General features: G+C 38.5%; 1 protein-coding gene across 1 annotated transcript; it reads left to right on the top strand.

The window, feature by feature from the left end:
• The first annotated feature begins 995 nt into the window (after nucleotides 1–995).
• Nucleotides 996–21,108, top strand: tub (TUB bipartite transcription factor). The gene is made up of 12 exons (XM_041039228.1): nucleotides 996–1,033; nucleotides 8,840–8,891; nucleotides 11,119–11,281; nucleotides 12,540–12,677; nucleotides 14,375–14,527; nucleotides 15,567–15,688; nucleotides 16,695–16,886; nucleotides 17,152–17,264; nucleotides 19,284–19,398; nucleotides 20,079–20,177; nucleotides 20,308–20,479; nucleotides 20,909–21,108. Exons 1-12 carry the CDS (start codon nucleotides 996–998, stop codon nucleotides 21,040–21,042), a joined length of 1,491 nt encoding a protein of 496 aa, XP_040895162.1. The 3' UTR covers nucleotides 21,043–21,108.
• Nucleotides 21,109–22,451: the final 1,343 nt, after the last annotated feature.

Raw genomic sequence — 22,451 nt, 5'->3', positions numbered from 1 at the left:
CGCTTGGTTTAACTGTCTAAAGATGGACTCCTGAATAACCCTGGGAACACAGTGAGTGATGTGTGTTTGTGTGGTGACAGTGAGGGGCGGCAGACGGAGGGCGGAAGCAGATGTGTGAGAGAGAGGTTCAGAGCTGTGGCACTATCACAGGGTGCCTTTGTCTGGCTGTAGGGAGTGTTGAATTAAAGGCTGTTAACACTAGTCTGCACAGTCATATGCTAATGCCTCTTACTCTGAGAGAATAAATAAATTATGGTCCAGAAAACACATCTGAGACCCTGCTTTACATGCCTCATGCAACACAGTGTGCAAGAAAGATGCAGAAAGTGTCAGAAAGAGAAAGAGAGAGAGAGAGAGAGCGGGAGTGTGTTTTCATGGTTGCAGAGAAAGGGGGGTGGCACTGTACAGAAATAGCATAGAGAGAATATCAAAGAGGCAAGACAAAGGGGATTCTCTATAACCTTTTTTCTTTTTTTTGCTTAAGGCTTTGCACTCGATGCTGCTGTAGGTGAAGCTGCACGGGAGATAATGAGAGATAGATTGGGCAAAGAGGTAGAGAGCGAGATTTGGACAGAGACGAAGGAAGGGAGGGGGGATTTAAAGGGCAAGAAACGGAGGGAGATTTAGATAGAGCCTACAGAGCCAGCGCAGAGCAGGAGCAGAGGCGGTAGATGGGAGAAGAGAAGAGGAGAGGCACTGACTGGGAGCGTACACATGGAAGAGAAGAAAACGGCTATTTCATGTGCTCAGTGTGCATGACTGAGGAGTGCGGCTGTCTGTCTGGATTGTTAGTCATCCGCTGCCCTACAGCCAGAGGACATACGAAGAAACACAGGCACGCTGGGGATATAGAGCTGTGTGCAGAGGATGAACAGGCGATGTGGGCTCTCTGGCTGTGATCGCTTGTCCTCAGACCCCGTAGCCACTTGCACTGGTGCTGTTGCAGGCCATTAGCCTCGCAGTTAGGCAGCAGCAGCCAGAGTGATTGATACAGAATGAGCTCCAAGCACTCCTCCGACTGGATTCCCTACAGGTACTGTACCACATTCCTGAGAACACAGGAAAGGGCACAGTGTTCATCTTTTGAAGCAGTGTGTGCATGTGCGTCTGTGTGTGTGTGAACTGGCACAATAAACGCAAACAACGTGTAATTACGGAATTTGGCATAGTATCCTTATTTTTCTTACTCTGAACTCTGAACTGAAAGATTGTTTCTCACACATATCTGTATTTTAGACTGAGGATGTTTTTTTTAAAGAATACCACAAAAAAAATTTAAATAATGCAAAAGAATTTCAGCTACATACACTACTGAGGATTCAAATTTGGTTCACAGCAAGAAATATATAACGTCTAATATCGTAAAATGATATCTTTCTTCATCATTATCATGCTCTTCGTGTGAAATGGTATATCATTTGATTTAGTGCTGTTTTATTGAATTCAAAAGTAGTAGGTTCACTGGAATGTCATTATGAATGTAGGGTGTAGCAGGATAACATCCATATCATTTCCATTTGTTTCTTTCTAAAGTCACTGAGGAAGTTATTGCCCTTGTGGGTGAATCAGTGTATTTAAAGTGCTTGGCTGTATGCATGTGTGCCAAATTGATCTTTATTACATCTTGTTGAGAATGAAATCCTGACAGCAGCTGACAGAAGCTTTTTTCTACCTAAACAACAAACAAAAAAACTGGTGCATTAATGAGCTTGTAGTGGTCTTGTTGTATACCAAGTGCAGTGCTAACGCTGCTGGTTCTTTCCTCTGATTGAATACCCCATTGCCATGGTTTCCCTGCTTACCGTACCTTGATGCCATTGGCTTGTGGTTGCTATAAGTTACAGTGGCATTCCATGAATTTCAGAATGAGACTGCATCAGGACGGCAGCGGTAAGGGGTGTGTGAGGAATTTATTTTAAACTTGTGGAAAACACAGAGACACTGAGATCTTTAGGAATCCCATAAAATAACAAAGTGAATATGAACTCACTGGATTAAATTAAACAAACAGGAATGATTCCATGACTGGTGCAGTGGTGTGTAGAACAAGTATAGTATTTATTGGATAACTCTACATTTGGGCCTCCCCTTCACTTTTTTGTTCTAAAAAAGTGTTGTGGTAAAAGCTGAAATTGAATGCTAAAGAATATAAACAAGACATTAAATACTGTCAGTATCCAAAATTATCCCTTGAAGTATGCCATTAGAGTACCAGTGAGATTGGTGTGGGGTGGGGGGTTGGGGGATTGGCGGTTTCTCAATGAGCAGTTTTTCTCATCCCGTGAAGCCTCCATGAAAAATGCATGGGCCTCAGTGCAGAGTTGGGGGAGACAGCTGCACTGTGTAGCTCTCTTATCTCATTAGAGATATACAGTGCATGCATTCACAGAAATGAACAAAATGAAGGAAACATATCTCACAAACACACAAGTCTATGAAGAAACAGCAGTTGTTGTACAATAGTTCTTCTCTGTGGGGAGCAAATTCACCAGATTAGCATTTCAGCAGCTGAAGACTCTTCACAAATCTTTACTTCTTTCTATGTTTCTCTGACATGGGAACCCAGGAGAGTGAACAGAAATTGTAAGCTCTTGGCAAAAGAAATTGTGATGCGTCTACAATTATTTCACCTTTTCAGAAAATCGTATCTGAGGTCAGTTAATATAAGTAATATCAGAATATATATCTGATCTGTATTCTTTTTCTTAGCATGTCATATTGTGTCAATATTCTCTTTCTTATATTATTATAAGGTCGGTTTGGGTCTGTGCAGTGTGCATGAGATTACTTTTCTGCCAATCAAATCTCATGCATTGCACCATGTAAATTTTTGTGTCTGTATTGGATTGCCCTCCTGTGTTGCCAGGTGCTGCTGCAAAACTGTCAGCCAATGACTGTCACACACATAAAACCTGGTGATGCATAAAAACTATTTTAAAAGTGTGAAGAGGAATCTCACTGACGGGTAACAGTCAAATCATATCCTCCACCCAGCTGTGGCAAATTCACCTCTTTTGTTAATGAACAGGAGGAAATTCACAATAGACAGCATTTTATTGCAGCTCTCATAAGATAATCAAAATCAGTCCTGAATTTCTCAGCATCTTTGTAAGCAGTGGTGTCTTGAACCTGATGTTCACCAGTTTACTGTAGATATAGTGATTATATGACAGCACAAGTAAAATTTCATCTAAAAACTTTAGCTGTACAAATAGTTTATTTCCTGCTTTCATAATATTAGAAATAATAAACAACAAATGCATTTTAAAACGAGTATGGGTATGCAGGTGAATCTGAATACAATTGAGATTCTAGGTTTTTAATGCAAAAACATTTATACATATTCTTCAAAATAAATACAAGCTTTTGTTCACTAGACATTAAGAGACTGAGACTACCGTGTGAAAATAGGTTCTGTGTGCCTGGTTTATTACAACCCATAGTTTCGTTTTATTGTCAGGCGACTCTAGTGACTCTAGTCACTGTGCTAATTATGACGTGAGCAAAGGAGGAAGTCAAGTGACGTAGTATGAAGAGCAATAGAGTCCATGTTAGGAGGAGGTTGGGGGGGCGGGGGGGGGGGGGGGGGGGGGGGGTCTATTTGTTTCCTTAATTGTGTGTTTTTTATTATTGTTATCATGACAATGAAGCTCTGGTATGCCTGCCCTTGGCACGCTCCTACAGGTCACCTCCATGGGTAGGGACAAATGACCTGTATGGTTGTTCACGTTGGAGGGCTCTTTGACTAGATCTGGTAATGGTCTAGCTCTTGGTGTAATCAAGAAATACTTGCATCGGAAGTGTGCAGAGCCTTTCTCCTTCATATTTGATGTTTTTGGTCTTCCTGCACCGTGTTGTGTCATTTTTAAATTGAGTTTTAAACATTTTCTCAAGCTGGCCTCAATTGGGAAGTTGCATATTTTGTCACAGTTGATGGAATTCTGTTTGTCAGTTTTAATAACTGGTCATTACATAGAGTACTGCGTTATAGTAAATAAATATGTTCCTTTAACAGAATATAAAGCTTGCTGTAAACCTCACCATCAGGACAAGAGTGGCCAGAGACTCTCCGCCATAATGAGCTGTTTGACCTCCACTGGAACAGTTCTGTTTGTGTCATTATCTTCCTATCTGATGCCTATTCACACACTTGATTACTCTGATTGCAGAAATAGAGTGCTTTGTTTGTCTGTATTTGTGACAGAGAGTGGGAGGTAAATACTTTTTTATTGCCTCTGTGTGGGCCCTTGTCATCAGACTAAAGTCGGTAGTGCAGAGAGACAGGTAGACTGAATATTCATTGACTGATTGTATATGCTGTAGCTGCAGGACTGACTTTCCCACTGTCACTGTTATGTTCAGCTTTTGACAGAAGAGGATAAAAATGCTCATCAACCATGCTGACAAACCACCTGCTTTATTTATCATGCACCAGTAAGACATGATGGTAAATGAAAAGAGATTTGCCGCAGTTGCCATTAAACAAACTGATAGACAACAAATTGAAAAGAAAATATAACATGTAACTCAGATACAACGTTGGAAACACATTCTGCTTTTTAATTATATTTTAACTATCAGCACTGCCATTATTAGACAGCATTGTGCAGTCAACCAAACTGATTATGCACATACGTACAAACACCCGTATAGACATTTATCATTTGGATGTCACATTATTTTTACATCTTCAGGCATTATGCATGAAAGGTTTTTAATTGTTGCTAGTGAAACATGGCTTTTAAGCATACCCATATTACTCAGAAGGAGAACTTAAAAGAAGAAACTTGTGAGTGTCTTAAGAACGTGCAGAAAAATAATTAGGTGTCATCAGCTGCATATAGTAAAACAATATCCTTAAGAAGGCAGAATGAAAGAAAGGAAATGAAAGAAAAGGAATAAGCAGTGTTAAGGAGAAACTTTGTCACAATCTGTGTTTACATGCATTAAAAAAAAAACTGGCAATTGCCTTACTGGCAATAAGGCAATTTCAGTCAAAGTTAAGAGTGCTGGAAAAACAACCTAATTTCCTCACTCATCATACATCAGCAGTCACCTCTCCCCCTCCATCTTTCCTCCTTTTCTCCTCTGCTGTAGCTCATTCCCTCCACCTCTTCTAGAGGAAACCTCTCATTGCCCTCTAATTAGGAACCATTGAGGTTTCTCAGGGGTCTCTGAGATGCTTGACCACACGAGCTGAAGGAACAATCAGTGAGTCTGTTGCCAGTGATCAAAAGCTCTGGCGGTGAAAAGGGAGGATTGGATGCAAAGTGGAAACAGAGGAAAAACCAGCCAATCACTGGTGCAGGATAAATACGCTGTTGTTTTCTTGAACCTTAAGAATCGAGTTCAGCACTGATGCATGCACATGATCATGATGGTGACTTTACACCTCACCTGAAAGAAAGGATAGATTCCCCTGAATCATATGATGGATAACACTTGATTTAGATCCCTTAGAATAGCTAAAAATGTAAAACAATGTCCAGGCGTTTCTTGGACTATGTAGGTGTAAGAGCTTTAATGAGTCATTAATCTATTCGCCCTTAGTAAATAGTTTATGTAGACTATTGGAGAGCAGAGCAAAAGGCAGCACAGTGTGTGGTACAGGAAAATTTTGGCAAGGTTTGATCACCCACACCAGTAAGGACCGATGAGGTTCACCAATGCCTGATTGATGCTCATAGTACATGTTTGTGTAGTGTCAAAAACCCACAATTAAAAAACTTGGACTGGTTCTACCATCAAGAAAAATGAGAACACTGGATAATGCCACAAACACAGGAAAAAGTCTAATGTGGAAATGAAGTGATTTTGCTGGCATGGAGGCAACATTTAACAATGTTACTGAGAAAGACTGGCATCTGTCAAATTTTAACTTTGTTTGTGGAAGCCATGTTGGCACAAATACATTCATAATTTGATTTGCTGTCATTTTGCTGTGCCCTGATCTGTAGTTGTTTACACTAGTTTCACTTATTCCTCCATGAACGGCTAAAGGAACACAAGAACAAACCACACCAACACATCACAGGTATATTTAGGGCCGTTGTAAATTAAAAGCTGTTCAATCAGTGGGAACTGGAAGAGGAAGGGTACAGTTAATAGCTATGTTAATTCTGGTTTTCTAATTTAAATCTGCATTACTATAATTTTATGACCCTCCTAAGAAAACAAATATAGTTGTTCAGTAAAAGTAAGGAAGTGGAAAATTGCAAATAAGGTCATTATTCTTGTGTAACGATGCTTTCCAGCAACATCTGAGCAAAAAGTTCATATACTTGTGAAACAATTTGACAATTAATTTATTATTTTACTAAAAGGAACATTAATTAGTATTAATTTTAATATTTGATTATTCCTTTAAGTAATGCCTCTAAAAGTTTTTTTTCCTGTTTTATGAATTTGGATTTTATAATTGTTGGTCAGACAAAGCAGAGTGTGACTTTGGGCTCTGGTAAAAGGTAATGGACATTTCCCACTGTTTTTTGTGCAATTCATTGGTTAATTAGTGAAAATAACAAAAAATAAATAGTTGCAGCCCTGTTCTTATATGGCACAACATGTGGGTAATGTTCTTAAATTGCACCCCTGGGGACAAATAAAGTTATCTGAATCTGAATCTTTACATTGTCAACAATGAGATGTGACTGCATATTCTGTAAGCTCCTATTATACTGTAGCTCACTCTACATCTGTGCTATTAGTTTCTGTACAGCCCTTTATGTTAATGTTTGTTTGTTTATACATTATCACATAAGGAAGGTTGCACTGAAAAAAAAATGTTGATTTATGTCTGTAAATACGCTTTAACGGGCATATAAAGTATTTTGCAGTGGAGAGAGTCAGTGGCCAGTGAGCTGAAATCATTTACCAACACTGCTTGTTCTACACTGACCTTTGGGCATTTGCTTAGGCCAGCGACATGTCTGGGTTCAGGACACCAGCAAATCAAATAATGTTGACGTGAATACTGGTGTTCTTATAGAAAAAGATATTACCCAGTTGCATTAGAGCGATCTGCTCAGCAAAGCTGAGTTCAGAGAGTTCTTTTTACAGGCCGAGGTCAGATGTGTGCTTGATATTGTACAGTTTGTACAATATCAAATTGTATTAGTTGTGTACTGTGTTGCTGGGACAAGATGGTGTTCTTGTAATGACTTCTTCACGATTTCCCTTTGTCCTTGTATTGTCATTGCATTGCATCAGATATTAACATTTTTGCAGAGGACACAAGAATATAAAAAATAGAGATAAAGAGATATAAAAAAATTTCAGTGTGCATGTGGATAGAAGCATCTGTCAACACTAACAGGATAACCTGGTGCAAAGCACTTACACCAGCAGGACTCTGAGGGTGAAAACTGTATCTAACAACAAAATTGCTTTATCTAGTTTGAGGTGAGAAACAACACACACAGTCTCTTCCATCTATCTAATCCTGAAAGGTGAAGTGTGTAGGTGAAGAACAGCTGCTGTTCAGTTAAATTACTTCATAGATCAGTTATAATGGTTTCCAAAGGTGTCACCAACAGTGGCACAACCTCTAGTGAAGCTTAAAGAGAGTGCCACAGAACATACTAGAACAACACTGAGCATATGGTCAGCAGAGAGTTGCAGCAGGAAGGGTTGAAGAAGTTTGCGTAGATCTTTTGATACTTATTGCATTGTAAAAACAGAGGCCGTTGTGAAGCTGACGATAGGTGTTGCTCTTCAAAGTCAAAGTCAACTTTATTGTCAAAACCATATGTACAGGTCATACACAGGTTTTGAAATTGCAGAATGAATCAAAGGAAGTATAAACACTACCTTTCTGGCAACAGTGGATGAAAATTCTATATTCTGTGAGAAGGAATGACAAGTCAAGTCAAAGTGGTGGATTTTATTTACATAACCCAAAAATCATAAATGTGCTTCAAAGGACTTTAGAGCCTGTACAGCATATTACACCCTCTGTGTTTGGCTTTCTTGTGACAGACGCTGTTGTCCATATGCTCACTCATTCAGTTACTTAAGTGTGAGCCACGGATTCAAAGAAGAACTGTGACAATGTTTTTGTTTGTTTGTTTTTCTACAGTATAACTTAATCTCAGTGGAAATATTAGAGGAGCTCTGCACATGCACCTCCACTCGCTCTTGTGACCTTCTTGTCACCTTTACAAAATCCCAGCTGCAACAGTTTTTAAAGCAAATTAACTTTTAATGGACTATTAAACAGCTCATAATCCACAGTCTACTGCTGGGAAAACCAAGATGTATCCTAAAATCAAATAATGGATCTCAAGGAAAAAAGTTGTTGTTTAGTAAAGGGGAATATGTATACAGAGAGAGAGAGAGAGAGAGAGAGAGAGAGAGAGAGAGAGAGAGAGAGAGAGAGAGAGAGAGAGAGAGAGAGAGAGCAATGAAGAGGGAACTCTGAAGCACTTTTCAGATAAAACTGAGGCTGTCATGGCTAATATCAGCTCAGCGATGGAAACCAAAGTTCCCTCAAACTGTTCCTCTTCTGTCACTAATGATCTGGGCCTCTTTGAAATATAATGTTTTCCCCTGGACACTGTGACATCACTTACATCATGCTCAAGTGATGCCTCTAATTATGTTCCTGTTGTATTCACTGAGAAGAAGCTAATTTGCAGCTTTATGAGAGCCCTCCTGGCCCTTTTAATTGAAGGGGAGTTTTTTTTAAGGGCTGTATCTATCAAAGTACACATGTTCTCATTAAACTGTTTCAGTACCTACTTGATGTGCTATCCAGAACACATAAACACCTTTATCTAAGAAGCTGTGACACCCCATTTTAACACCATTCTCCTCCCTTTCCTTGTTCTTTTCTTTGCAGCACTTTAGATGACGAGGGCACCAACCTCCGACAGCAGAAACTGGACAGACAGGTAAGTCTTTGCTGTTCTTCTGGCAGTCCTGATTAACACAGTGACTCACAGGCAAAATCAATTATAACAGGGCAGATTTATCATGACATAAACTTCAGCTGCTCTATCATGGGCTTACAAATGGACACCTAGGATGTGTTATCTCTCTGTGCAGTGTTGTGATGAGAGGATGTGTATAATGCTCTACTTTAGTTAGATCAGTACACATGCACAAAAGGTAAAGCACAGCAGTATTAACCAAAACATTTTATACATTTTTTAAAACCCTAATAAATATCATAGCATGACATGACATTTTGTTTTGTGCTTTACAAAGTTTCCTGCTTTTCAAATTATAAGACAATTTCCAATTAAGGAGATTATTATATTGAGACTATATTGTGATTGGTCCATTGGATGAAAATTAAAACAGATTGCTATCTAACTTTGTTGTGGTATGAATGAGGTACTAATAAAACCATTACCAATTGCTCCTGATACTAAAATGTTGATGTGATGGAAGAAAACAAGACAATGGGGCACAAAGGAGAAAAACATTTAAGTATTTTAGAGGAAAGGACACTTAGATTAGATCTTAAGTATTTTATGAACAAATACTTTAGGCAGGGTAGTAATGTTGTTAACAACATTGTTCTTGCTTTGGAATTAAATAGCAGAAAGGGGGAAACAGCCACAAATTATATTGCAGGTCGTATTGTGCCCTTTATTATTCCCTATAGTCTTGTTTCCTTCCACTGTGCCTGCATTTAAGTGCCAGCAGGAACCGTTAACTATTTTTCAGTCCCTGATTCATATAACAAAATGACACTGTAAATTTTACAGTTATTCCATATAGCAAGTAATGACTCAAACACTTATGTAAAGCTGACATAAATAAAATGCTTGTTATATTATTAATGTTTTGTTAAAACCATGCAGACATCATACAAATGATAACAGCAACGTGAGATTTAGTGCGTGCCGTCTTCTTACTGACAGACATCTGCATGTATTTAGATCCAGTGTGCAGTTCCCTTGCTCTGTACATTTCAGAGTGGGTGCACACTCTGCTAACTGATACTGCTGTTGTTACTGTTTGTTGCCAGTAACAGACAAAACAAACATGTCCATGGCTGCAGTTCTGTGCAGTGTGGCAAACTGCTGTCTCTGGTGTCCAGCTATTTCTCTAACGTGAATAATGTGAGTGGAGTGCCATAATCAAAATGTTCTCTTCTGTCGTCAGAGCTGCATCTAATGCTCCTGCAGTCTTTTCCTAATTAGTCAATCTGAAGGCTTTCCAAGTGGTCTGTCTCACACACACAACTGAATTGCTCGTCATCCACGCTTGAATGGATGAAGAATACCATTCTTAACTGGTAACTCACTTAACCTTGCAGTAGGCAACATCGGAAAACAAAAAACAAAAATTGATTGACACCCTTATTGATTACAATAAAGTCACTGAACTTTTGGATTAAGGACTTACTGCAGCATGCAAATGTATTACTTCTTAACTCTTTTATTACTTTTTGAGGAATCACGCAGGGTTTAAAGTAGCGTATAGTGTGATGTGAAGACAGGGCATCTTTTTTATTCATCTTCTTTCTCATTTCAAACCTTTTATACCAGAGTTTGTGTTAAGTACCTTACCCACAGGCAAAAGCCTTAATCTTCAGTTCCATGTACTGTGTGAATGCACCTGCTGTTGTAGCCACCACTGTCTTGGCAAAGATGTGAGCTTTGAAGAGCATCCTGTAGAGCTCCAGTGCTCTACAGCCTGAATTCTCCACTAATAGAAACCTTCAATATTTGATGAGCTCTGGTTGGAAGACTTGCATATGGCTGACAGTTCAAATGAATAGCTATATCCAGCCTCAGGTCAAAGTGGTGTGGACAGCACATCCTCAGATTGTTCTCCTGGCTCTACAGAGTTATCAAAGACTCTGTTATTACCACTTGCTTTTAAACCCAACACTCTGCCTACAGTGTGAAAATAGCTTACAAGAAAATGGGCAATTTCATAAGAGAAAGGCTGTTACATGGTTTATTAAACATAACTGAGGTGATCTTAGCAGCTAAATCATTACATAATGTTTTAACTTATTTCATTCCTTATAATAATTTAGAATGAGAGGGTGTAACTTACCGTATTGTATTATAACATTTGCTGAAACTGTGCCTCTACTATGTTTCTTTCTGGGCATGTTTGTGTGCATGTGTACACACACATATGAAACCTCCACAACAGCGAGCGCTCCTCGAACAGAAGCAGAAGAAGAAGAGGCAGGAGCCTCTGATGGTGCAGTCTAATGTGGACGGGAGGTCTCGCACTCGCCGGACCAAACAGAGCGAGGAACAGGCTCCACTAGTGGAATCCTACCTCAGCAGCAACAGCAGCACCATCTACCATGGTAAGTAAGACTGGCACTGCTCTGGGTCTCTGTTGATTCAGACAGCTCAAACAGAGGATTTATGAAACAGCATGAATTGAACAAATAAAGATGTCAGACTGCTTGTTTGATCAATCTGTCTTATTTAGAGAAAGTATTTGTTCTTGGGCCCGAAGAGATTTTAATCTTATGCAGTTTTTGTTTTTTTTCCCACTTAAAATTTTACACTACAAGTAGCACAGTTATCAAAAAGAGAACTATACAAATCATGAGTTGAATAATAAAAAAAAGAACTACAGAACTGTTAGTAGTATTACCATTTCAAATTAGAGCCCATGCAGAACCAATGCAACATATTGTACCATCTATTGCAGGCGCTTAGTATTACGACTGGGATTGATGAGGTTTTCTTATCTGCACACAGAGAGCAGAGCACAGCTTCTAATCCACATTTCTGAGGGCCACTTTCTGGGCTCAAGAAAGTGGCCCTCAGAAAGTGGCCACTTTCTTGAGCCCACATTTCTGAGGGCCACTTTCTGGGCTCAAGGCCATGAACTGTCACATTTCCTACAGAGAGAAGAGAAAAAATATTGAGAAAATGTTACTCTGCACCAGGCTAATATTCTGATGAAAAGACGAATAATAACCCCTTCAAAAAGCGAAATAAATCCTCTGACCTCTATTCACTGTTTAGCACTATATCGCTTTATTCACAAGCACGAAGTGGTTGCTCTTTGTATTTTCAGAGAATCTGAACCACATAAATGTTTACATGGCAATGAATAGCAGCCAAATATTACTTGTTATTCTCAATTGCTATTTGTCTTATTATAAAAAATACATTTAAAAATATATGTATCTGTTGTGTTTTACTACATCTCTCATATGTACTGTGAGGTGTGGTTGATTTTATGGAGTAAGATGATTTTATTCAGCAGTTTCCATTTCACTTCACAGTTATAATCATAAACATTTTTCCCCCTGAAGTTAAAACTAAAAACAAGTTGGCTTAACATTTATGGATTTTAATGTTATTTCATCAGGCCAGAAATTTGATAAAACATACATTGCTTGTCCTATCAGAAAACAGCTGCTCTGTTTAAACCATTACACAATATGAGATTTCTTGTTCTTATCTACTAAGCATAATATTTCACATTTTTCTTTTGTCTGTGTAAATTTAATTGATCTCAACCCTCCTTTCCACTTCTCCCCTCTTCTGTCCATCCTCCCTGATAATCCTTCATATGCTGCTGGTCATCTCCACCACTGCGTTTAGTGCAAGAAGCTGAACAGGAGGAGGTAAAGGTGATAGCGGACGCTCAGCTGCCTCGCTCGACCAAAAAGGGCAAAGCATCGGCCAGCTCCACTCCACAGACAGGCAGCGACAAGAGGGAGAGAAAAGGGAAGCACAAAGGTGAGCCTGCCAGTAATAGGACAAATGGTGAGTGAGACAGAGTGAAGAATAGATAAAACTAGAGGTTAATGGACAGGCACGCGGCAAGAACGACTGACAAACTGAATTAGTGAGGAGGAGGTCAGAAAAGGTAAATCGTAACAAAAATAGACACAATAATCAGGAGATAGTTCAGACATGAAGCTACTGGTTAAATATTTACAATATAAACACACAAAAGGCATTTTGTATGCATTGCTTGCATAATTTTTAAGCATAATGTTCTTGGTTTTTGTGTATTCGGATTTAAACACCAAATAAGCAGATTAAAGTCATTAGAAGCAATCCACAGTATGAAAGAGAAGAGACAAAACCCATGTATTATCCAGCAGCTGCAACTGTCTGTTCAAGCCCTCTCTGCTACACTCAGATAATGGTTTGCCTGCTGATTTTTTGAAACCACATCTGGCAACAAAAACAGCCAGTGAAACTGCCCTCTTAGCCACTGCTGTAGTGTCATGCCTGTCGGAACTCAGCTGTCTATAATAATGTATGACAGCCTGTGAGTGCTGACACACCAGAAGTGGAGACATAAATTAGTCTGTAGATGGAAGAGGAAAAACTGTATATCCACACTGCTTTTCCATATTCATTGTACTATATGTTCTTGCAGACTGAACATTATACTATGTTAAAATTTAAACACAAAAGAATCATTGGAGAACAACAAGGAACTGATCCACAAAGCATCCAGTCATATTATGATAACCTGAGGTTTACAGCAGCATATTTACTAATCTTTGTGATACATAGTTTTCTCACACATTACTAACATTAGATTTATTGTTATGTTTTTCATCTGATCTATCACAATAGAGTAGATGCTCATCTTTGGAATGACTTTGTCCCGGAAAAAAAAAAGAAAATAGTTAATGGGATTCCACTGGGGTAAAAGATTAATCAGGCCAGTAGCTCCAAACTCACCACAGATGTTCCTGTCTGTCTGTCTTTCTGTCTGTCTGTCTGACTCACTCTCTGATTCTCTGAAGCACGAGCACACAGTTTCAGGAGAGTGATTTCACTAAGCTACTATGCACACATTAAAACAATCAGCTGCACCGAGGCTACAAAATAAAGGAGTATAGGTCGTTGAAATCATTGGGAAGGATTAATTCATGCTGCTCCATCTGAAATTAAATATCCAACACAAGACTGGTTAAACACTATTAATTGGGATTAAAAACAAAACCTAAATCTGAACAAAACAAAACAAATACAGACGGGCCTCCTACATGCATACCTCCTCTTAGCAAGACTTCCACTTAATTTTAATCATGGAATAACATATATACGAACAAAATAAACCCCTCATTTAAAAACAGTGCTGTAGAATGTTCATTTGCAGTATTTCACTCTCCTATCATTGTTATTCTGTTTTTGCACTTCTGTTGCATGAGGAGAAAAAAAAAGGATGTCTGTAGCAGCACGAGCATAATGTTCTTCCCTCTTATACATTGCATGCTAACTGAATGGAAAAGACAGCAAAACACTTCCTTAAAACAAGAAAAGTTCTGTTTTGGTGGAAATTATTTTCTTTGTTTTTCTTTGCTGGGGTTCCTTTCGGCGTTTTCTGTATGCTAACATAAGAAGCTGATTGCTGAACAGTAGTTCAGCTGTATGCTGATGGAGTTTGTTCTTGTGGGATTGTGGCTCAGCAGCAATCGATGGCCTGGCTTCCCAGCAGGATGACGGTCAGATCCAGATCCTGACAGTGGGTCACCCCAGCGCAGACGAGGGCGAGGGAGAGCCCGTCATGAGCTGCACTCAGTCGCAGAGTAAACAGGATCTGCGCGTCACCATGCTCAAGAAAGGTACTGTCACCGTTCACGAAAGGCTCTGTCACCACATCTGTAATAGCACAACCATGAGGCCATATTTATACTCAACGGCATTCTGGTTCACTGCTGTGGTGTGTTGGCAGAAGGGTGAAACACACACTGAGTCATGCTGGAACTTGTAAGTAGAAATGCCACTTTAACACCCAGTGTCTGACTGAGATAGTTCAGATACTAATGTATGATGCTGACATATGTTTCTGGCAACATAATCTTTGTTACTTAAAGAATATAAGAGTCATTGTAAACACTGATTACCAGTAAAATTAAATTTTAGACACTTATGAAATGGATTTTTATGCCTTCTATGACTGCTACAGTGTTGAATAATTGTAATTTACACATCAAGTAAGTATTATGCTGCGAGATTTTCAGCCAAATGTGCCAAAATTTGTATTTAAAAGACAATAAAAACATTATACCTCGTTAGTGTGGATGACTGGACTCACTGACCTTTGGGAAACAATTACCTTTATTAATTTACTAAAACTGCTAGCACTCAGATTTTATCACCTATATTTAACCAGATATCAGTATGCATGGAAAGTCAGATACTGAATGGCAATAGACTTTATGCATTGAAATGCTGCCAAGTATTTGGTCATACCCTACATGACAACAAGAAATAATAGGCAGTCCCTCTCTCAGTGACTGCCAAGCTCAAATTTACTAAAAACTCCGGTGGCTCTCCTCTGAGTTCAGACACCTGGGTCCACTTGTCATTTAATGGAATCATGTGACCCAGTTGTTCACACAAACATGGGACATGAGTTATTCTACTTAAACCTCAAACTGTGAAGTTTATTTTTATTTTTTTTTTATTTTCATTTTTATTTTTTTTTTACAGAAGTTTAAAGCACCCTGTGAGAGCAATGAGGTGGATGAAGCTGCAATGTGTTCCTGTTAGAAGCTACATTTATCTCAGCATTTCATTTTACCAAGTAACAGCAGGGAAGTAATTAGATACCTTTCTTTCTTTTCCTTCTTTTTGTATGTTCTTTCTTTCTTTGTGAAGGTATATCGAGTAGTATGAATTTTGATGAAGAAGAGGATGATGAAGATGAAATTAGCTCCAGTTCCTCACAGCTCAACAGCAACACAAGACCAGGCTCTGCCACGAGCAAGAAGTCGTGCAAGGTAAAATGAAGTTCACAGCTCACATTTCTGCTCTGCGTGATGTGTCTTTATACTGCCCAGCAAGCAGCGCCTTTTTACCTCCCAATAACAAGCAGAAAAAAATTTTGACTTAATTTTGTCACTCAGCTGGACTCTATTTAAAACAGTTTCATGGCTGAAAGTACAGTAATAGACCATTACACCTTAATGTGATACAAATAAATTGCAGTTGCCCTTTGGCTTTTCCTTTTCTTGTACAAGTAATACTGGAATTATTTTTGAACTTTGCTATTTCTGGCCTTTCATTTATTTATCTTCCACACAGATGTCTCAGAGTAATTTTACTGGGTATGTTACAGTGCGGAAGATACTGTATGCAGGTGGTGGAACAACAATCTCATACAGACACTGTATTTGCTTCTTGGAGTTTGAAAAGGAAAAAAAAGGTCACACAGTTAGAACATACACACCTGAAGCAAAGAGCTTTGCATAAAAGCTCAGGTGGACCATTGTAAGCATTAATGTGTAATTTATGTAATCAAACACATTGCTGAGTATTTTGAAAATGAAAACATGTTGTTTTCAGGTGTTATTTTGCATAGCTATGATTACCTTAAGTCAGCGAGCTTTTTATCTGCTTGGTCTAATGTTGAAAGTTACAGATCGAAAATGTACGTTTTGTATTTATCCATTTCAGGTGTGATAATTATTTCTCAGGTCAGATAACCCTGTAACCCTCTTTTAAAACACAGCCTCTTTACAGCCACTACGCTCACTTCAGAATGAAATGCCGCTGAAAATGTACTGATAACCATCATTTCTCTTTGCTCCTCATTCACTCAACTCCATCTTTTGTCTCTACACCAGGTCCTTATTTTAGACAGTGTGTGCTAATTCTCTGTCCCAGTGGACGATTTTATCTTCAGACTCATTACTCTTTCCTAATGAAAGTCAACTCTAATGCATCACTCACCAGTCCACCATCTCACGAGGGGTCTTGGCCTGTGTGGGCTGTTTTCTCGCACAGGAGGTGGCCTCAGCACCCACTCCGCCAGTCAGTGAACCTGCCATTGATGTCGATGACCTTGAAGAGTTTTCTTTGCGACCCGCACCCCAGGGAGTTAGAGTGAAGTGCAGAATCACCAGAGACAAGAAGGGCATGGACAGAGGCATGTATCCGACCTACTACCTCCATCTGGAGAGAGAGGACGGCAAGAAGGTGAGAAGGGTCAGGGAGCGGAAACATTGTTACTGTAAACAACAGAACACCTGTACACTTTGAAAACTCAACAATAAGTGACACAGATTCTACAAGGTATACATGTATGTAATGTAGGATATCTGCTAATACACTTGAATGAGTTTCATTAAGACATATCTGTTTTCCATCTTCTGAACACAGTCCATCCAAATAAGTTGATTGTCTTTGTGCACTGGTGATGCTTCTGTTTTTCTAATTTAGTTTCTGGCTTGTCTTGTCCCAGGTGTTTCTGTTAGCGGGCAGGAAGAGGAAAAAGAGTAAAACATCCAATTACCTCATCTCCATTGATCCCACTGACCTGTCTAGAGGTGGAGAAAGCTTCATTGGTAAACTGAGGTAAATGCTCAGTGGCTTTGCTACATGAAAGCTTTTGGCAGCTCACACAAGGAATTATGTACACTGAGAAATCATGTAAAGTGCTGTGCATGATTCCTTATTTAAAGTGTTTAACCCCATACTCTTTTTACTACTTAGTTTTAGGTCTTGTATTTAGTGTTGATACAAATTTTAGTAATGTCTAATGGATATTTAAACTAACTAAAACACATTTCCATATGTAAATAATTGATATAAAGTTGGAGTGTAGCCCCATTCCTTCATTTCTTATGAGCCCTGTGAAAAACTTATATGACTAACACTTTACAGTAAAGCTCATGAACAAATTAGGATCTGAATGCTAATTCATGAATGATTAACGGGTACTACTTGAACTGCACCATTATATTAATATTTACATATGAAAGACACCATTTAGTAGACCAACTCAATGTCCTGTATTCTTTTGGATTCACTAATGAAAATGTGTAATTTAAAGAAAACATGTTTTTTACATCTTGTATTTTCATACCTTCCTCTTCAATATAAATTAGCTGTGAGTTCATTTAACATTGAAGGCCACAGTAAGACTGGTAGGAAGTGAGTAGTGACATAATCCTTAGAGACAGCTTTAAGGCTGCGTTAGTGGCTCCATGGAAACTCCTCTGGAGTTTAATCAAATATGGCTCTGTGCAGCCTTTAATCTTCAGAGCTGGCCTGACCATTGGTCGATGCACACCTTTGCAATCACAATCCCACTTGAATGATGGCGATCTAAATTTAAATCAACAGTGACCTTTCATCTAGTGCCTCTCAAGTTCTTGAGGGGATCTGGCCTAAAAGAGGCATGGCCTATAAAAGGTATACAGCCAGCTGCTTAACGCTGCATCTTTGAAAAAACATTACAAGACCATACTACCTAGCTATGATGCATTCATTTGTGCAAATAGTATTACTTGTCTGGTTTAAACAAACCAGACAAAAAAATGATATGATCAAAAGATGATAATGAGTGACCAGCTCACATGCATGAGGACTTGCTATTGGCCTGGTATTCACTATAAATGAGGCTTACTGTGTGATTTAGAGTAAATACTGTTACGCCATGTCTTCAACTAATAAAACTTCGTATGACATAATTTGTTATATTTACAAAACAGTAATGGTAGTGTCTGTGCATAAAACTTAGACACTGCCATATTTGGTAGAATTAGGAAGCACCATTTAATAGTGATGCCATTAATGCAGCATGTTTACAGTGCACAGAATAGCAATGCAATGTTTTCCCCACTAGAGGCAGTATTGGGGATTTAATATTACAGAATCAGAGGAACAGTTTTTATATTTACAGTAGATACACCAATGCCATTTCAAATCATAGGTACACTTTGTGTTTACATAGTAAACTCTCATTATCAAAGCTGTTTCAAGTTTTTTCTATGGTAAGAAGTCACTCAAAGGCATGACACACTGGGCATTTACCTCCCTGGATCTGATCATCCTCCTGCTGGGAAGCCAGGTCATCAATCCTTGCTGAGCCACAATCCTAGCACAAGCACATCAACTACATTACACATTACACTACATAACAATCAGAGTGACCCGAAGTGCCGGTATTTGAGATGGCTGCTGTTTGCTTTTTGTAAATTATAAAGTGGCACTAAAAGGAAAAGTTTTATGAGGAGTTGCAACATGCTGTACATGCTTTCATCAGTCCGAGAGGGCAAAATTGGAATAATTTTTCTGTTTTGGAAATGTAAAACTCCTATGAAGTGATGCGGGTTTTAGCAGTTCACTCCACTGTATCAGTTGGTTAGTTGTCTGTCAAGATGTATTGCTCTTAAATAAACAACTGTCACTCATCAGAGAAATCAGTCAACAGACATTTCATTTAGTCACTACTTTGCTACCATTAATGTTTGTTTGTTTTTGTTGTCTGGAACATGAAATTGAAGTGTCCATTACCATCACATTGCAAAATCTGAATACACAGAGAGACCAACAATCAGGCGTCTTAACTGTCTTATGCTTTCTTTGCAGGTCTAATCTCATGGGAACCAAGTTTACCGTATATGACAGTGGACTGAACCCTATGAAGAGCACCACCAGCCTCGAAGCTAGCAATCTGCGTCAAGAACTTGCAGCCATTTGCTATGTGAGTTGGTCAAAGGGTTTCTTGTCCCAAAGCTGTCCTATTTTTATTGGACTGCAATAAGTCACAGTACATGAAAATTCTGAGTTATTAAATATACAGAGATATGACATTTACAAAAATATTTAAATTTTTGTTTACTTGGTCTGAACCAGTCTAGGAGCCAACAAAAAAAAAAATTGCTATATATCACGTCATGTCATTGTATTTGTTTTGAAAACACAAGATCTGGGTTAATGTGTCTGGTGACCTTTGAAATGCACAGATTCATTTAGAGATTCTAACTCAGATAATCAGATAAAGACATTCATGCAACAAGCTGAGGAGTCAGGGCATCGCCGTTATCAGGTTGAAATCAAGTTATCCTTTATGCAAGTATAAATCCAGTGGATTATCTATAAAGGAGAATGGCATTCATTTTCACAGATAACTTTCAATGGCACAATAACATAACATTTACTGTAGCTTATGATGTAGCTATTAATTCAGTAAAGTACATAGAAGATAAAACGTGTAATTCTTCAAATGTAAATTTGTCTTGTGTATTTTATGTGATGCAGTTACAGATGAAATGTGAAATCACTGTTATTTCATATGATAATATATCATCATATGTTATTAAAGCTTTATAAGTTTGTTGGGGGAACATGCTTACATTATAGTTCATCATCTCTCCAATCTAGGAAACCAATGTCCTAGGATTCAAAGGACCTCGTAAAATGAGTGTCATCATTCCTGGAATGAACATGGACCATGAGAGGGTGTCTATTCGCCCACGAAATGTATGTGATAGCTAATTTCTCAAACGTCACATCTGTGATGACCAGTTCAACCTCTTCTAATAGCTACATAATTGATCTGATATCTATGATGTCCGTGTCCGAAGCTGATTTTTTTTAATCTTCATTACAGGACCATGAGTCACTGCTGGCCAGGTGGCAGAACAAGAACACAGAGAGCGTGATTGAACTTCACAACAAGACGCCTGTGTGGAACGATGACACACAATCCTATGTGCTCAACTTCCACGGCAGAGTCACTCAGGCCTCCGTCAAGAATTTCCAAATCATTCATGACAACGACCGTGAGTTCCACACTTATAAACTATCAAAGGGTTTAATATTAAATACAATCAACAGATTGATATTAAAAAATGTTAAAAGTCAGCTTTGTATAAAGTATAGTGTGAGCTCTCCTCTTTACTCTTTACTTACTTTACTCACCAAAAGCTAAGACAAGAAAGCTGAAAACACTCAAGGTGAATAAATCATATTACACTAGAACAAAGTTGTGTTATGCAGTTTAATTAAGCTAGAAATGGAAAACAGCACATTCATAACTTAAAAGTTCTAGACCTGATTTTTTCATAAGATTATTTCATAATGATTTTTTATTTAATATTAAATACAGTATGTTGGGTCTCCACTATTAAGAATGCAAATTAAAGGGAGGGGAAATCATTGTCTCAAAAAAGCCTAGCTAAAATTTGTTTCCTGGTTCTTCTCCTCCGTAGCTGACTATATTGTGATGCAGTTTGGCCGTGTGGCAGAAGATGTCTTCACCATGGACTATAACTACCCAATGTGTGCCCTGCAAGCCTTTGCCATTGCCCTCTCCAGCTTTGACAGCAAGTTAGCCTGTGAATAGATCCCAACTTGAAGTTCAGTGGAGAACCGGTCCATCTGTCCTCTAAACAAGGGCTGTTAATGTTTCCCCCAGGGCTGGTTTGAGATCTTCAAACTACCCAGTACCTTGGAAGTCCTGCATTTCCCAAAATGCTTTATGGGCCTCAAGTTTTGTGCATATGTGTGTGTGTTGGGGGTGGGGGGCTTCTGAGTTGTCTTGGTCAGTGGAAGAAAACAAGCACAAAGAGTATTCCACTTTCAAAATCAGATACACTTGTTTTGATAACTATTGTCATTTTGTACTGTAATGGCATTATAAAAACAAACACTGTTCCTTTATGTAGTAGTTAGAGAAATTTAACATTTCTTTATCTGTAAATTATAACTAACAGTTACATATCTGTAAGTTTTAAAAGTTGACTGGATTTTATGTAGTCTGGCACATAAAAAAACAAAAAAACACAATGCCACACACTTCCTCAAGCATGAACACTGCTTATATAGTTACCGAATTAAAAATAACATGCACGTCACAATATATTTATTTTGTTATTTATGTATTTATTACATGTTCATTTTGGGTTTGGTTTTTTTTTTTTGTTTGTTTTTCTTTTATCATTTGCATCAATTTCCGCAGTATTGGCTCCAGGGAGCTGCAAGCACATAAATTAGCATCCCAAGAAGGAACGTCTCTTGTATCCACGCAAAACAATTAGCGACTTGGACATGAACAGGGCAAAAGCATGTTACACTGTGCTGTGTACCATATACAATATTGTGTCACAGTGTCATGTATGTGAATGTATAGGATGATGGCGCACTTTACTTTGAAGTCTGTAGTGGATGAGATATAGCTGTACATACTTTATTGTGCCTTTGAAGACTAATTCCAGTGTTACGCTTTGGCCGTAAAATGAGCTAAGCTTGAATTAGTCTTTGCTATTCTTGCTGTCCTCACATGCATTGGAAATATTTCTCTGTAGCTACTTTCAATTAAGTTGTCTATTGCAAAGTTCATTTAAATTGATCAAATAGCTGGGGCTGCGAAACCTTCAGAAGATAGTAATCCAAAGTGCATGTCATTTGGACAACATTTTAGTGGCTGTCCATAAATATTTAAATTAAATTTAGGGCCCTCAACAGATTTCACTAAAGAGTTGAATAATTATTTACATTGTACTGTAAATCAGGCAGCAGATATAATATCCAAGGCACTCAGGCTTAAGGTTGTGCTCATATCTTCTGATGTCTTCTACCTAGAAAAAACAAACTCAACACAGATTGACTTACTGCCAACAAACACAGTGTGAATCTGCCACAGCTAACACATATTTCATCTCTTGCTCTTTACATCTTTGATTAATTTTATGCTCCACTGATGTGGAGTTTGGTACATTCCTCATCTGACTGGCAGTAAGTTTCTATATCACG

Source organism: Toxotes jaculatrix, chromosome 1, assembly GCF_017976425.1.
Source record: "Toxotes jaculatrix isolate fToxJac2 chromosome 1, fToxJac2.pri, whole genome shotgun sequence".
Taxonomy (NCBI): Eukaryota; Metazoa; Chordata; class Actinopteri; family Toxotidae; genus Toxotes; species Toxotes jaculatrix.
Note: the sequence above shows the minus strand (reverse complement) of the source record. Positions and strands in the feature narration are given on the sequence as shown.